A 14884-nucleotide genomic window follows, 5' to 3' on the forward strand; every position below is an offset into this window, starting at 1 on the left:
AATTAAATGACGCTCTGCATACTGCTTAATAAAATAAATTCATTTGAACACCTGAATTCATTGTATAAGCAGAACTGGGAGGCTGAAGACCAGAAAGAATGGGAAAAATTGCAGTGACCCTAAACTTGAGTCAAGCAGTTGGAGCTCTGCTGTTGGGAAAGTGTTGCAGATAAACGTTGTTCTTAAAGACAGTGATGACCCTGCAAAGAAAGCTCAATGGACTGACTTCCCAAAATCACATGGTAAAGCCTGTGATGAAAATACACCACTTCAGAGTACGGATACAAGGCACAGACACCACATATGGAAGTCCCTGTATCTAGGCTGAGCTTTACAGGGGGATCTTGCCTTTATGAATACTTTCACTTCAGGTTTCCGTGATGGGATCACTCTTGCATGAGGTTGCTCACCCCGCTTTGGCAGCAGAATAAGCCAGCTTGCATTTAGCACAAAGAGGTAACTGGTATGGGAGGGGAATAGTGTCTGCATCCTCTTTTGCTGTCTCCTGTCTTGACAAGCTCCAAGAACATCACTTTGTTGGATCAGACCACATGTAGCTTATCTAAAGCTCCATTGCAGGCAAGGGGCAGGAAACCCTTGTCTCAATCTCCTGCGCTATCAGAAAACTTCTACAGTTTCTTAGGCATTTGTCGCAGCACCACAATCTGTCCTTTTGAGCAAGAACACCTGCAGCAGGATCAGGTTTTATCCAGCACCAGGTATGCCGATAACGCTCCCTAATCGGCCCCAGAGCCCTCCCCGCTCTATTTCCACTGGAGCTATTTTTAAGTGACAGTGTGATCTATTTACTTTTTTTTTTTCTTTCGCTCGGTTGTCAGAGGAAGAACTGGTTGTGCCATGCGTGTGCTGCGACAAGAAACTTCCAGTTATTTTGCAGCCTGTTCCAGCTGGGATGGAGGCAGGGCTGGAGAAAGTGCTGACTGGGGGCCGGGTGAGCCCTCCGGGGAGCAGCGACCCTGCAGACCTCTTCCTGCCGGGCTTCCCCAGCGTCCAGCTGTGGGAAAAGCCTTCTAGGTTTCGTGTGACCCTGGCGCTGACGCTGGCTTGGGCTGGGTTCTGTAGCTGGGTTTGTTTTATGTGGAGCTGAGCTGCTACTTGCAGGGAGGTTGGTGGGGATTGGTTTTGTGTACTCATTATTTTTATTTTTCCCCCTCGAATTGCACCAGATTTTCAAGGAATTACAAGTTAGGTTTCGTTTCTGAATGGCTTCAAGTCACAAGCATCTAAAAATCAAAAATTAACAACTGAAATGTCCCAATGGCAAGTGTCTCTGCACAAACTATTCACATTTTGTCTCTTCAACAGCTTTCTCAAACGGCAACTTGCTGGTTCCACCTCAGTGTCTGGATATGTTTGTGGGTTCCCAAACGGGCTTTGCATTTCATTTTTTTCCTCGTTAATACATTACAGAGGGACACCAGCCACTTTCCAGCCCCTGGGGATTTCTTCTGGCTGAAGGGAACACAAAAATCCCGCAGGAGTGGTGCTGCTCCCCAGGCCCCCAGCACTGCTGCACGGCAGTTGTCCCACAGCTTCACACCGGGATTTCCTCGCCCATCACATACAGACGCGAATGGCTCACAGTAGATAAAACCCTACTGAGAAATACGGATTGCCTCTGCGTGTGCAGCTTTTGGATATAAATCATGCCTAATTAAACGCTGGAAAATCACATTCTCCAGTTCTACACTCGCTGTTTAGATGTGGGCCTGAAATTCCAGGTTTTACACCTCTGAGTAATCTGAGCTCACCCATGGTTCATCCCATCACCTTCTCTTGCATGTAATAAGTAAAATTCTGCCTTGCTACAGAGTGAATCCCATGGAGCACAGCAGGACTGCAGCTCAGGTAGCCTGAGCACCTCTCCCTCCAAGAAACGGGGCTGCAGCCAGTTCTGGGGTCCGTGCTCGGAGCACAACCGGAGCCTTACTCACATTTTCTGCTCTGACCTGGCAGCCCCAGCAGCTGCAGCAGGAGGGGGAATTGCATCTCGGCGTAGCCTGCATGCTGCCAATTCCCACCAATTATTGAGGCCTTGTTTTTTTAATTATTATTATCTTTTTTAATTGCAGAATCCAGTAAAACTGGATTGAAACCAAGACGCTTATTTTCCCATCAAGAATCTGACTGAAACTCTAAAATCTCTTAAATTTTCTAGTTGCTGTGATTAATCTAGAAGCCATTGGAAATACCAGAAACTGATATTAGAGAGATGTTGGGCCCTCACCATTTCTGCTAGCTTTGGTTAAGATTCCTAAGGCAATAATAATGGAAGCTGTAAAAATATGTCCCTTATTCATCATGGCTTTACATCAGGGGTTTACTGCTCTAATCATTAACCAGCCTGCTGCAGGATCTATGAAAATGGCTTTGCAATATTTATGAAATGTGACCTTTGTTAATTCAATGTTACCAAGTGTTAGATTCATTCTGTTTGCAAGTGGAACAGATTTCCAAACGGCTCTGCAATTAGTACAGTTTGATCTAAGCAGCCTGTCTCTGCATGGGGTAGCCTTCCCCTGGAACAGCAGGGCTGCTGTCAGAAATGAAATGTATTTTCCATACGGCTGAAAGTAAGGCTGCAACACCTGCTTGCACTACATCATCTTTGGCAAAGGTAATTGCTGAATGGATATTCCCCATAAAGGAAAGAAGGACCCAGACCTAGAAATCTTTTTGTAACGAGAAATGCTTGAATTAAAAATGGTGCATGTGGCCAAAACTGCTGTGTGTAATGCTGTAAGGAGAAAACAAAAGGAAGCAGGACGGTCTCAGGCTGAAACGTGCACTCTGTGCGATTCTGCAGTAGGTACAGATAAAGGAATTGCACGTGGGAAAGGGAGGATCTGCGAGGAGCCCAGTGGGGTCGAGATGCTTCAGTGCATGATTCTCCAAACCATTCCCCAGGGCCACCATTCAGAGGGGATGGTGAGGTCCCTCACCACCCCAAAAGTCTGTCTTGCTGACCCAGCTCCTGCTACCATCAATTTCTGACTCCCACAGGACAACCTGTACAACTTTGGAGGGACAAAATTTCTTCAGAGTGATCCGTGCCAGGGGAGCACCACGCAGTTCGGTGATCACCACAAGCGTGCAGCACCCGTAGCACTAACACCATGTTTTTTTCCATCCCCAGAGCTTTGCAGGGTCAGTATCAGAGCTGTGCTTTCTATAGAGGGAAACAAAAGCCCATATGACATAACACATCGTGAAAAAACTGAGAAGTTGCAACTGCTTGTTCACCAGTGATGGACTAAATTAGAGTCTAACATGTAAGCTCTATGCAGAGCCATAAAAGACAGCAGAGTGGTCTTCTGTAGATCTGTTTTATTTTCCCCTGGCGTGACACACGCCTGTACTTTCCTTTGCAGGAAACAAACATCCTCCCTGATAAAGCAGGGGCTGGAAAGCCACAGAGGCACCACCTTCACACCCTGCGCCAGGCACGGGAACAGAGGCAGCCTGGGGAGCTGGGGCTGGCTTTATTCTGGCCAACACCAGGGTGGGTTTGAGCAGAGGTTTCTCTCTCTGGGTGAAACCCTCTGGTTTCACCAGGCAGCGTCAGCCTGCAGGAGCTGAGCAGCTGGATGTGAAAGCTCCACGGGCTGCAGAGTAAGTCCTGCCCGTGCTCTGCCACCTGCATCAGGTTCCTGGCTGCATCCTAAAATCCCTGGCCGGCAGTGCCTGATGGACCTCCCTTCTCCCACTGCCCCCGATGCTGAGCTGGTGAGCAGAGGAACTGCTAGGGAAGCAAACGTGAGTTGTGCCTGTGAGTGACGTGGGTTTCTTGGCACCTGCCCGAAAACTGTGGCAGGCACTCGTTCCCAGAGCTCGGCGGAGCGGGGGAATCCTGCTGCCTGCCTGTCACTGGGCTGTGCCCTGGGGGAAAGGGGAAGCGCAGGAGGCTTAGCAGGGAGATGTCGAGAGAAGAGCTCGAGTTACACACACACAGGCTATGGCGATGTGGGAAGTGGAAAGAAGAACAGCCTGGAGGTGCTGGTACCATGAACCACAGAACTGCTGCTCGCAGTGGCGAGTGGGGAGCGGGCACCTCCGCTCCCTCCAGCCCAGCCCTGGAGGTGCATTTCAGTGGGCCATGGAGCAGGGGAAGAGCAGCAGGGTGAGCTCAGCCCCTGCTGGTCGGTGTCCGAGGACTATGGAAGCACGGGAGGTCACAGCTGCCCTCCAGCTCCTTGCTGGGGCTCCATCACGTGCATTTATTGCCACCGCGTGTGCCCTTACTGGTGCAGACTGGGTGACGTGCTGGGGCCTCTGGTTATCCCGCAGCTCTGAGGCAGGCACAAATCCAGGGAAAGAGAGAGGCCAAGAGAGAAGCAGTTTGGGAAAAACGTATCTCGAAAGCCCCAAGGTCCCACTGGAGAGGAGTGTCAGAGCCAGGTTCCTCCCCACTGTGCCGAGCAAATTGCTCTGGGCAGCGATTCAAGGCAACGTTTTCTCTTTTCAGGCTCACGGCTTGCTCTGTCAGACAAAAGAGTTCCCTGCTACTGCATCCTTCCTCGGAGATACGGCTCTGTCCACCCCGTGCTGCTGTCCTCTTCTAGCAAATACACCCAGGAGTGAGAGCTGGGCCACCAGCTCTGAGAGCACCACACGTAAAATCCCTGTTCAGTTTCACGTCTTCTCTTTGCCTTTTTTGTTTTTCTCCAACCACTTCAGCATTTCTGATCCTCTAAGGGGGGCTCTACCTTTGTCCCTCCCATAATTAGGAAGTTGAAAGCTGTGATCAATCTACAGGGCTTACGTAAAACACAAAGGGCCTGAGAGATTGCTGAGCAAGGGGGTGGGTGAGGCTGCCTAGAGTGCAAGAGGAGTCCTCTGTGTGACGAGGAGAGATTTTTCCTGGGTCCCACTGGCTTGAAGAGAAGACCACAGCCACGTTTTTCAGTGATTTCTGGAAAGTCCCCCCCACAAGGAGATGTTTTGCATTGCACCATCCCTGCACCTGGTGAGGTGGGGAGCAGGCACAAGGCACGTGACGTTTCAGAAGTGCTGGTTTTTAAAACCTGCTTCCCAGCCACCAGGAGAAGGTCAGGTGCCTGGGTGAAAATGCTTTCAGTTGAATAAATCATAAAAAAAATAATAATAATAATAGATATTTCCAGACAGAAACAGTAGGCATTTCCTGCAGTGAAAAAAAAATCACAATTACAGCCTTTGTGTGGCTGTTTACTAACATGTAACGTAACTGCAGGGATCAAAAGTGGGGGAAAGAAACTGGGTTAAAGGATTTTTTTTTTTATTTTTCAACATTTTAAGTGTTCTCCATAAAACTATTATGCTGAGAGGATGACTAATGTAACCAGTGTGTGTTCTGAAGCGTGTCATGAACACTTTTTATGCTTTCTGAGCACACAAAGAGAAACCCCAGGAGAGAATTAATTTACAAATCTGATTAAGCAGAGTGCCTAAGTGGCAAAAACCATCACGCAATAAATAGGAGGCTCCACAGGTAAGCAACACACTAAAAAAAAATAACATACACAAAACAAACACTCCGCAGAGAGCCCAGATGTGCACGTTTTGGGTAGTTTAATGTATTGATGAGATGTCAAAGGCACACACAGTGAGAGCAGAGGTCATTAGTAATGCATTGCTTCCTACCTCCTCCTCATGAAGCCAGCATACTCCCTGGCTTGTGTAAAGCACGCGGCGTTATTTGGGAAGCAGAGGCAAGCCTGTAAAACAGAGGAGTGAGTCATCAGAGAGGGTTTTGCTACCTGCTGTCAAGACAGCAATACAGCAGCACAGTCCTCTGTGCAGTAAGACACGGTGTGGACCACAAACCTGTCAGCTCCTGGGGGTTTTTCCCCCCAGCACAACCAATTCCCCCACTGCTGCCACCACCTCCTGGTCCCAGCCTCCTCCAGCAAGATCCCAGCCACCTTGGTCTTGACAAAAGCTGCTTTTTGTAGGGCTCTCACGAGCCTTCGTTCATTCATCCTCAGTCTATGAGGGTGTTTCAGAAGTGAGCAGTGCTTTTGCTCAGCAGTCAGAGTGTAACTGCCTTCAGGGACTTTCTGAGCTCACAGGAGCTAGGAGTTTAATTACAATCCCTCCTAGCTGCAGATCAGGGGTGCCTTCAAATGCCAGATAGATGTTCATGGTGAGTTAAAGCTTTCAGTCTCATCAGTGCACCTCTTGCAGCTATCTTTGTATACCCAGGTATATACTCCCACTAATTTCCACACCCTGTGGGCTAACTGCCAACACACAGAACATTTTAAAGTAATCCTCATCGTTTCATTCAAAACTAGAGAGGTGACAGAATTACTCAGCATGACTTGAACTTCCCCAGGTAAGGGAGCGGGTGATGAAATGCCCTGTGCTGGTGCTGGGGTTGAAGTCACCCAATAGTTTCCACATCCAAACAGGAGGCAAAGGTGAAAATCCATCCCACACCACAGCGGTCCCAGTGAATAAAAGAAGGGAATTTTGCAGCTAAAGCCTTGAACTAGACTTGAAGTACCCAAGTTCAGCTGCAGACCTGGGGATTTCTGTTTCTACTTCCCTCTGCACAGGGGAGGTTGAATTATAAGATCTTTCTCATACCTTTTTCTGCTTTCTGTGCTGAGCGTACAGCCTTCAGACAAAAAAAAAGCTCTCTCACTATGTGTACATAGAATAGACGACCTGCCTTGGTCTCCTTAGGGACCTGTAGATACCAAGACACCAACAACAAAGAAGAAGGGGTGAAGAGCTGCCGGTGTCCTGATCAGTCAGAAAAAGGAGAAGCCATGAAGCAATGCCCTGGAACCGTCTGCATGTAAAACGTGCGCTCACTCACACAATGCTGGCACTGCCATCGAAGCAGGAGGCTGCGTCCTCAGCCCTGAGCCCGACACCTTGGACCTGGCGGAGGCAGAGGATTTGTGCCACGCGAGGAGAGAGGGATGGGAGCAGCGGGAAGCCACCGGCAGCAGGGAAAGGAGAACAAAACCAGGACAGACGGGATCGGAGACACAGAGCCAAACACGGGCAAGGCAACAGACCTGCAGAAAGCTGGAAGGAAAACAAATCAAGTCAGCTAAGTCCTCCATGGTGGGATGACGATTTCTTTTTGTATTTTTTTTGTTGCATTTTGCAGACATCACTTTTAGCACTGTGTGGGTACCATATGGCTGGGTCCTAACCACTCTGTCCTGCAGTGTGCTGCATTCTGGTCTCCAAGCAGATACAGCACCTGAAGACATTTTTATTTTTATTTTTATTTTTTTTTTGCATGCAACATTGCTTTCAGCAAGCTTGTGTCTTTCAGAGGCCACGCCTTCTCCCCTCCACCCCTGTCGTGGAAGTGTTTTGATGCTGTGGAGCAAAGGTCTTACAAACACTTACAAGCCCATTAGCATGATTGATTTCCCACTATCTAATTAATTGCCACAGATTTCCCACGTCCACATTACCTGTTTTGCCATTTGCTGGGGAAGAACAAACTCTCTGTCAACACAAGGTGACGGGACTGAATTTTCCCTTGTCCTATCCTTTGCATTTTCACCCCACATGGGTGCAAAACTCCATCCTGCCACAGGCAAGAGTGGTCCAGGAGGTCTCTGGAGACCAGGAGCTCCATCTCCTGCCCAGGGCTGCAGCAAGGGTGCCCGTCCCAGCAAACACTGCCAAAATTCCCCTGCGTGCTGGAGATCCCAAAGGCTCCCCAGGTGACCAGCCCAGTGCCTCACTGCCCCACAGTCCCAGCGCTTTGCTGGGACCCGACCTTGCTGCAATCTCTGTGCAGAGCTTCCTCCTCTCTCGGATGCTGAAAGCTGATGATTTCCTGCTTGCATTAGCTTTTTTTTGTCGTGAGAAGGGGAGCTTGTTATAGTCATTTTATCTGACTCTTCACTCAGTTTCCGTACTTATCCCAATGAGAGAGTGGAAATTGTACATGCTTGATGTGGACTAAGAGGCTACATAAGACAGTGCAAAATCCAGCCTGTAATTTTTTATTCTAAACCATACATTACAGACACAGTTCCTATAGAGTGCTCATTTCGCATTCAGTTTCATTCCTCCATAGGGGTAATTAGCTTCCAATGAAGAAAATCATTTAATTAGGCCCACAACGGATTAGAGCCTGGTGCACAGCCCATCGAAACAGAGGAGAGGATACAAATTGATTTCAACATGTTTTGGGTCAGGCTCAAACTTCCAAAGCAAATAGAGAGATAAGACAGCATCTGCTGACTGTTCACCTGCCAAGTTTTTATGCTGCTAATTTTAGGTGCTGCAGGCAGGTGTCCAGGTTATTTACCACCTGGGCTGTTTTGATCTTGAACACACGTATTGATGCACTAGCTCGCTTATCTCTACGGCGGTAATACTGGCCCAACTGTACTAGCAGTTTGGGATCGATGGTGATTCCCCTCTTATTCAGCTGAAAAGCATTTTACTTACCTAATTACTAATCTCTTTTTAAGGGCCTGAACTGGCAAAGCTCGACTAAGCAGTCTGAAGTGCTGGACATGCTGCAGGAACACACAACTTTGTCACTGGACAACCGTATGGGACATACCTACGCTCTTCCAGACTCACCTGGATCCTCTCGTGGCTAACAGCAGTAAGGGGCAGAATCCTGCAGTCGATTCTAGTTTTCCTTCACCTGCTTTAGGTGTTATTTTTTCCCTGCTGGGAATAAAACTTAACAATTTGCTTGCATACTTACTGCAGGCCTGTAAACATGTTACAGGTATCTGTCCTTTGATGAGCAAAAGGCTGTTCTCCCATATATGTATGCACATTTCCTTTCCATTTAATTCCTTTCCATTTAATTTCCTTTCCATCTGAAAATCTGATTTCCCGAGCTTATGGTGTGGTTATCTTGGATGCCCAGGCATCCAGGTAAGAGGTTTCCACGCTCATATTTTTTAATCTAGCTTTCCATCTTTTCCTCTCTTGGTTCCTCACTTGTAATAGATGTTTTAGCAACTAATGGCAGCTAACAGCTCTGTCGGGCTCCACAGGACAAATGAGCTCATTCTTCCATCTTTCAGACCGAACAGTGATACAGATTTGTTAGAGATTCTTCCTGGAAATTCAGAAGATGTGATTCACTTCACAGATCCCAGGAAGCATGTACCTAAGGTAAGAAAATGTTATTTTTTTTTTTTATGTTCACAGGACAGATGCCATTGAGGCTGCATTACCACTAACTGATTTAATTTACAAAGCCTGCAGTTGCCTCCCTCTCCTCAGCCAGGACACATCTGGGATTCAGAACCAAAATCATGTAATAAATCCTTTCTTCAGAGCCCAACATGCTGTACTAGGAACTGGGATACCCAGTCCTACCCCCAGCTCCTCCCCTGGCTCAGTGACAGAGTTGGTTTGCCTATGTCTACGTTTCTTTTTTGTCTTTTAAAATGAAAGAAGTGACACCGCTGCCTTTCATAAAATGCTTTGAGAGTGGCAGCATCAGGGAAGATTTTTTAGGAAGACGCTATCCCAAATTATCAGGCACGGCTCAGGTAAAAGAGAGTCGATGTGATGGCGTAAATCAGTGCCTCTCAAGCTTTTCAATCAATGCCTCGCTTCAATCAGTTAGGGATAATTTCATGCCTCATCCCAGAAGTGGCCCTGGGGGCTGCAGGCAAGGTACCGTGCGTCTTGCTGCTCCAAGCAGCTCGCTGCTCGAGGAGGGAGCACTCAAGGTCCCTTCAGCCAAACTCCCAAGGACGCCAAGACACAAATGTTGTCTTTCACAACGCTGCAATTGACAAGGAATGAATGTTAAAAGGGACCGGCATTCAGTCTGAAGTACTGCTTTTTTTTCAGATTTGACTTTCAGGCACGTCTGCTCCATAGCACTCCATCAGCCCCAGCTAAATCCCAAACAGAGACGTGAGACGTGGAACCACTTCTGCAAAGCCAGCGCCTCAAACAGTGCAGGAGGCAACTGAACAAGAGCAGGCAGGAGGCTGGGCTGGTGGGCATCACGTACAGAGCCCACCTGCCTGAATACCTGGGGGCGAGCCAGGTCCACATGGCCCCACGTTATCCTTGCTGCCCCTTGTCCTCGGACCAGGTTCTCTCCGAGCCCATGCCTGGGTACAGTTCGAGGGATATCGCAGGCCAGAAACTCATCGCCCGCAGTATCCCACTTACCATCATGTCACATAACCTCCGTTTGAGGCTCTGACAGCAGCTCTCCGATTCGCAGCAGTCCATCTTCAGACACTCTGAGCTTTAAAACAAAAACAAAAACACCAACCCTCTGAACTGAAAGCAAACCACACATAAATAAAGCCTGTGACTAATGCCGCGCATGCACCAGCAGCAGCCCAGAGGACAGGCAGGGCCAAGAGGCTGCAATCACTACCTGCTGGTTGGGATCAGGTACTGTAGGGATCTGAAAAAGATGAAAGAAAGAAATATGCAGTAGCTGCAGTGAGCCAAATCTGGAAAGCATGCAAGGACAAATTATTTCTTTGAGGGAATACACGGTGAGCGGTGATCGAAGGAATTTTCTCAAATATGGATTCTCAGCTCCAGAGCTCTGCTTACGTTTTGTCACACCGATGGATTTTGGAAAAAAAATGTAAATACTCTCACTCCAATCATGAAGTGCAGGCTGTGCACAGACCACAAACAGTGCAGGTTGTGGGGCGTGGCTACTGATGGCTCTCCCTTCTGTTTCTAAATATGAAGTTTTTAGAACTTCACCATGAAGTGACAGCTACCCTTTATCACTGCAGCCCAGCTGTTACTTTAGCACTCAGCTGTTCCTGCTGCGTGCTTGTAGAAATGGGAGAGAAGGAAAAAAAAAAAAAAAAAAAAAAGCTATTTAGAGATGCAAATCTGCAAAACCTTATGTATATTTTAGAGCTTGTACTTTGGTTCTTAAAGGAATTCAGCTGATATTTCACATCCACCTTACACTTGTGCCTCTATGCTGACCTCACTGAAGCCAGTCCTATAGTCCAGGTTCACGGGCACAAATAAAAACAGACCCAGGCAGATTCACTCCAGGTGTTTTAGAAGTTTGAATGGTGGCTTCTGAGCTCAGTTGAATGCACTCTAGGAAATAATTTAAGTACACTTGCTTTATGTTCTCTAACACAGTTGGATGCTGTACTGACAGCTCCTTTAATGCAGCTACAGGTAGAAGTATGCACTTGTACAGTCTGCTTGTGCTGTACAGCATTTGTTTGGTATGAGCCAACCCATGCTCTGTCTTACCTAAGTGCACATGGATTTGCTCTGGGTTTCATCTGCATGGGCTGTGTGTGTGCCTGTGCCTGTCTGCGTGTGGTTACACACACCCTCACTGTTTGAGTAGTTTGTAACTCAGGCTGAGAGACACCACAAACACGAATCTGCTATTTTCGTGACTGGCTGGAACCTATTTTGCAGCCCTTAGCATTGCATGACACAAGCTTGTGCACATCATCCCGCTGGCTTTGGTGACCTCTTTCTTCCCAAAGCGCTCTGTCAGTGCAGGGAAGGGACCTGGAAAATGAACACATCAACGTCAAATTGTGCTGGATCACCTTAAAACAACTGTTTTCAAAACTGAATACTTCACATTTAAAAACAGAAAGTGCAATTCTATTGAGTCTGATGGTTTTCATCCCAGGAGAGGTCGGATGTGCTGGGTTTCTGACCCTTAGGGAGGGAGGGGAACGTATCCCAGCAGCTGCAGTGAGCAGAGAGAGGATATCTGTGTACCTTTGTATTGTCTTTACTACATGCCCTATGCAGGTGGTCAGGCAAAGGGAACTTTCTTTCATGCATGGACAACACAGACCTGTACATATACGTTTTCATCTTACTTCACAGCAGAAAGCAACATGAAATTGTTTTTAAATCTACTTCCAGATGAGTCAACAGCAAAGCTACGATAAATTTTGATGGGTGCAGTGAAGACCTTACTGTCTCATCGACATGCAGCACAATTTCAATGGTTCAGGCAGCAAGCAGAAAATCTTGGAGCAATTTTTATTTATTTATTTATTTATTTACTGCTGCAATCTATACACCAAATTCTCTTTTGTTGTGTAATTCATGGATTCACGTTTTTTTTTCCAAGCAGGTGTAAAATTCTTTTAAATTACACCACAGTGCTGCTTTCCTTACAGCCTCATGTTTTGTCTCATCCAGGAGGCCTGGACCAAATGGCAGTAAAATGCAATCAGCATTTACCAGCTACTTAGGATTGCATATCTGAGGCAACATGACTAGGAAAGAAAAATAAAAGGTAAAGCTTAATCCTTATTTTAAGTCCGAGTCACTAGTTTCCTCTTAAAAGGAAACTGTAGCCGGACGAATTGATGTCTTTTGCCAAGGAATAAAACAGAAGCAAAAATTCTGCATCCCTGCAACCAGCTGAGCAGCTCCCATTCAGACTGCTCAGTTAAAACCCACAGGGCCACTGGTGTGCCTCAGTGCTCTCCGGCAGGAGGACCCATGGCAGCCTTCCAGCACTTTGGGCCTGGCACGGCTTCGAATTTATCTATTTTAAAACTTGCTCGTATGAAAAGCAAACATTTTCGGGCAACAACTGTGCGGCAGCTCTCAGAGATAAGGCTGCCAAGTGAACAGCGCGGAGGGATGCTGCGCACAGGAAAGGTGCTGAGCTCCTTCCTGCCCAGCAGAGCCCACGCTAGGGGCCAGGCTGTCAGACTGTTCTGGTCGGTGGCTTCTGTGTTCGCGGATGACAAAAGGCAGCTCAACGTGCTGGCATGGCAGGGGCTGGAAAGCTGGCAGGAATTCTGACTGCATTTCTGGGAGCTTTTCGCTTTTTTTTTTTTTCTTTTTCTGCAGGTTAGGTTTTCTATTGTGTACGGTTTTAGTAATTCTTTTAACTCTGCGTGTTTTTGCAGTGCTGCTGTTTTCCTCTTGCCTGCGTGCCCTAAGGGGTCACGGATATACGTGCCGGGCACTTTTGTTTTTGCACAGACCTCTGCCGTCCGATTTGTGCCACCTTTGTCATTCCGTTTATTTCCATACTCTCCGCTCTGAGGCTTTTCCTTAATTCTGCTCATACACCGACATCATTTGGTGTTATACCCGGACCGTCTGCAACATCACACAGAATTAGGTGGCAAATTTGGAGAAATTTCTCCTCAGGAAGAGCAGCCGGGCATTGGGACGGGCTGCCCAGGGAGGTGGCAGAGTCCCCGTCCCTGGGGGTGTTCAAGGCAAGCTTGGAGTGCTGCTTAGTGACACGCTTTGGTGGTGACACCGGTGCTAGGGACGGCTGGACCAGACGATTTTCGACGTTTTTTCCCAAAATCACCGATTCTGTGCCTCCCCCCCCACGACACCCCCCAGCACCACACGGCACCGCGCAGGCGCAGCGCGACCCCGGGGCGGGCCTGGCGGCTCCTCAGCGGGGCTGGGCGGGGAGCGGCGGCGGCGGCCCGGCCCCTTCCGCCCTCCGGGGAGCCATCGTCCCGCACCCCCGGCCCTCCCTCGGGGGGCGGCCGGGCACGGGGCGGCCATGGCGGCAGCTCCCGTCAGCAGCAGCTTTTCCGCTCAATTTCACCTCATTTTATTTAAATTCACCTCATTTCACTTCATTTTATGTCATTTTATTTCATTTTACGTCATTTTATTTCACGTTACTTCGTTTTATTTCGCTTTATCCCACTTTATTCCCCGCTCCTCCCGCCCGCTTGTTTTCCCCCGTCAGGCGGTGCCGTCCCCGCGTGAGGGGCGGCCGCCGCCGGCCCCGCCCCCTCCCTGCCTTGCCTCTTCCTCACAGCAACGCCCCGCCCCCTCCCCCGCCGCGCGCCACGCCCCATTGGTCCCCTCACCCTTCCTCATTTGCATACCGCCCGGCGCACCAATCGGCGCCGGGCGTCTCATTAACATGCAGGGAGCGGGCCAATCAGCGAGCGCGGGGGCCGGGCCACCACGTGCTGTTGCTAAGCTTCGGCTTCTAAATTGTTACCATAGCCGCCAGCCAATCGCGGCGCGCGCGGCGATCTGTCAACATTCCCTGCCCCAGCCAGAGGAAAAGGGCGGGGAGGGGCGGGGCTCGGCGGCCAACCCTGCCTTCCCATTGGTCCGGCGGAGGGGGCAGGTCCCGCCCCCGGCCGGCAGCGGGCGCGGGGATTGGCGGAGGGGGCTGCCCGTCGGCCGTGTGTCAAAGTAGGTTGCGCGGGTGCCCTTATAACCGGGGAGTCCCCGCGTGTGGGGCTCGGCGCGGAGCGGGCGGGGGGGGGGCGGTGGCGGCCGTGAGGGGCTCGGCTCTGAGGGGCGCTGAGGGGGCTCTGAGGGGGGCTGCGCGCACCCAGCCATGGAGCTGAACTCGCTGCTCATTCTCCTGGAGGCGGCCGAGTACCTGGAGCGGAGGGACCGAGGTACGGGGGGCGCTGGGAAGCGATCGCAGCGCAGCTTTCAGCCTCCCCCCCCCCACTCCCCTTTAATTGCGTGCTCCGCCCGGCTTTATTTTTATTTTTGTGAGGGAAATCCTCCTCCTTTAGGCACTCGCTTTGTGTTTTTTTTTCACCTCGGTGCCTTTTATTATTATTATATTTTTCCTCGCTTCTTGGCTAGAATAACACCCAAACAAATTAAAAATAATAATAAAAATTTAATTATTTTTAATGTTTCGATTTAAAAAAGAATAAAAACGTGTGGAGGAAGATGCATAGACAGGCTGCTAACGCTGACTTTGTCCCCAGAAGCAGAGCACGGCTATGCCTCCGTGCTGCCCTTCGCCAGCGACTTCTCCCGCAAGAAGCCCCGGGCGGCCCCCCTGGCGCGGCGAGCCCCCAGCAGCAGGTAAGGCCCGGCCACCCCCGAGCCCTGCCCCAGCTGCGTGCCGAGCCCCCCGGCCTGGCCCTGCTCCCCCTGTCCCGTCCGTCGCCATGTTTTTCCCCTGCCTGGGCTTGGCTGTGTT

General features: G+C 49.4%; 1 protein-coding gene and 1 long non-coding RNA gene across 5 annotated transcripts in view; both read left to right on the forward strand.

The window, feature by feature from the left end:
- The first annotated feature begins 7831 nt into the window (after window positions 1-7831).
- Window positions 7832-10384, forward strand: LOC119716821 (uncharacterized). The gene is made up of 3 exons (XR_005265521.2): window positions 7832-8596; window positions 9030-9120; window positions 9811-10384. It is a non-coding gene; the product is annotated as an uncharacterized lncRNA (long non-coding RNA).
- Window positions 10385-14175: 3791 nt separating this feature from the next.
- MXD4 (MAX dimerization protein 4) overlaps window positions 14176-14884 on the forward strand; it is a 35550-nt gene continuing 34841 nt past the window's right edge. The window contains exons 1-2 of one of the 4 annotated variants that reach the window (XM_072037834.1): window positions 14176-14342; window positions 14670-14766. In XM_072037834.1, coding sequence (XP_071893935.1) covers window positions 14279-14342; window positions 14670-14766 — 161 coding nt within the window. In that variant the 5' untranslated portion in view covers window positions 14176-14278. Of the gene's footprint in view, window positions 14343-14666; window positions 14767-14884 lie in introns of all 4 variants that reach the window. The other 3 variants (XM_072037833.1, XM_027455649.3, XM_027455648.3) reach the window with 3 other exon arrangements.

This window comes from Anas platyrhynchos, chromosome 4, assembly GCF_047663525.1.
Source record: "Anas platyrhynchos isolate ZD024472 breed Pekin duck chromosome 4, IASCAAS_PekinDuck_T2T, whole genome shotgun sequence".
Taxonomy (NCBI): domain Eukaryota; kingdom Metazoa; phylum Chordata; class Aves; order Anseriformes; family Anatidae; genus Anas; species Anas platyrhynchos.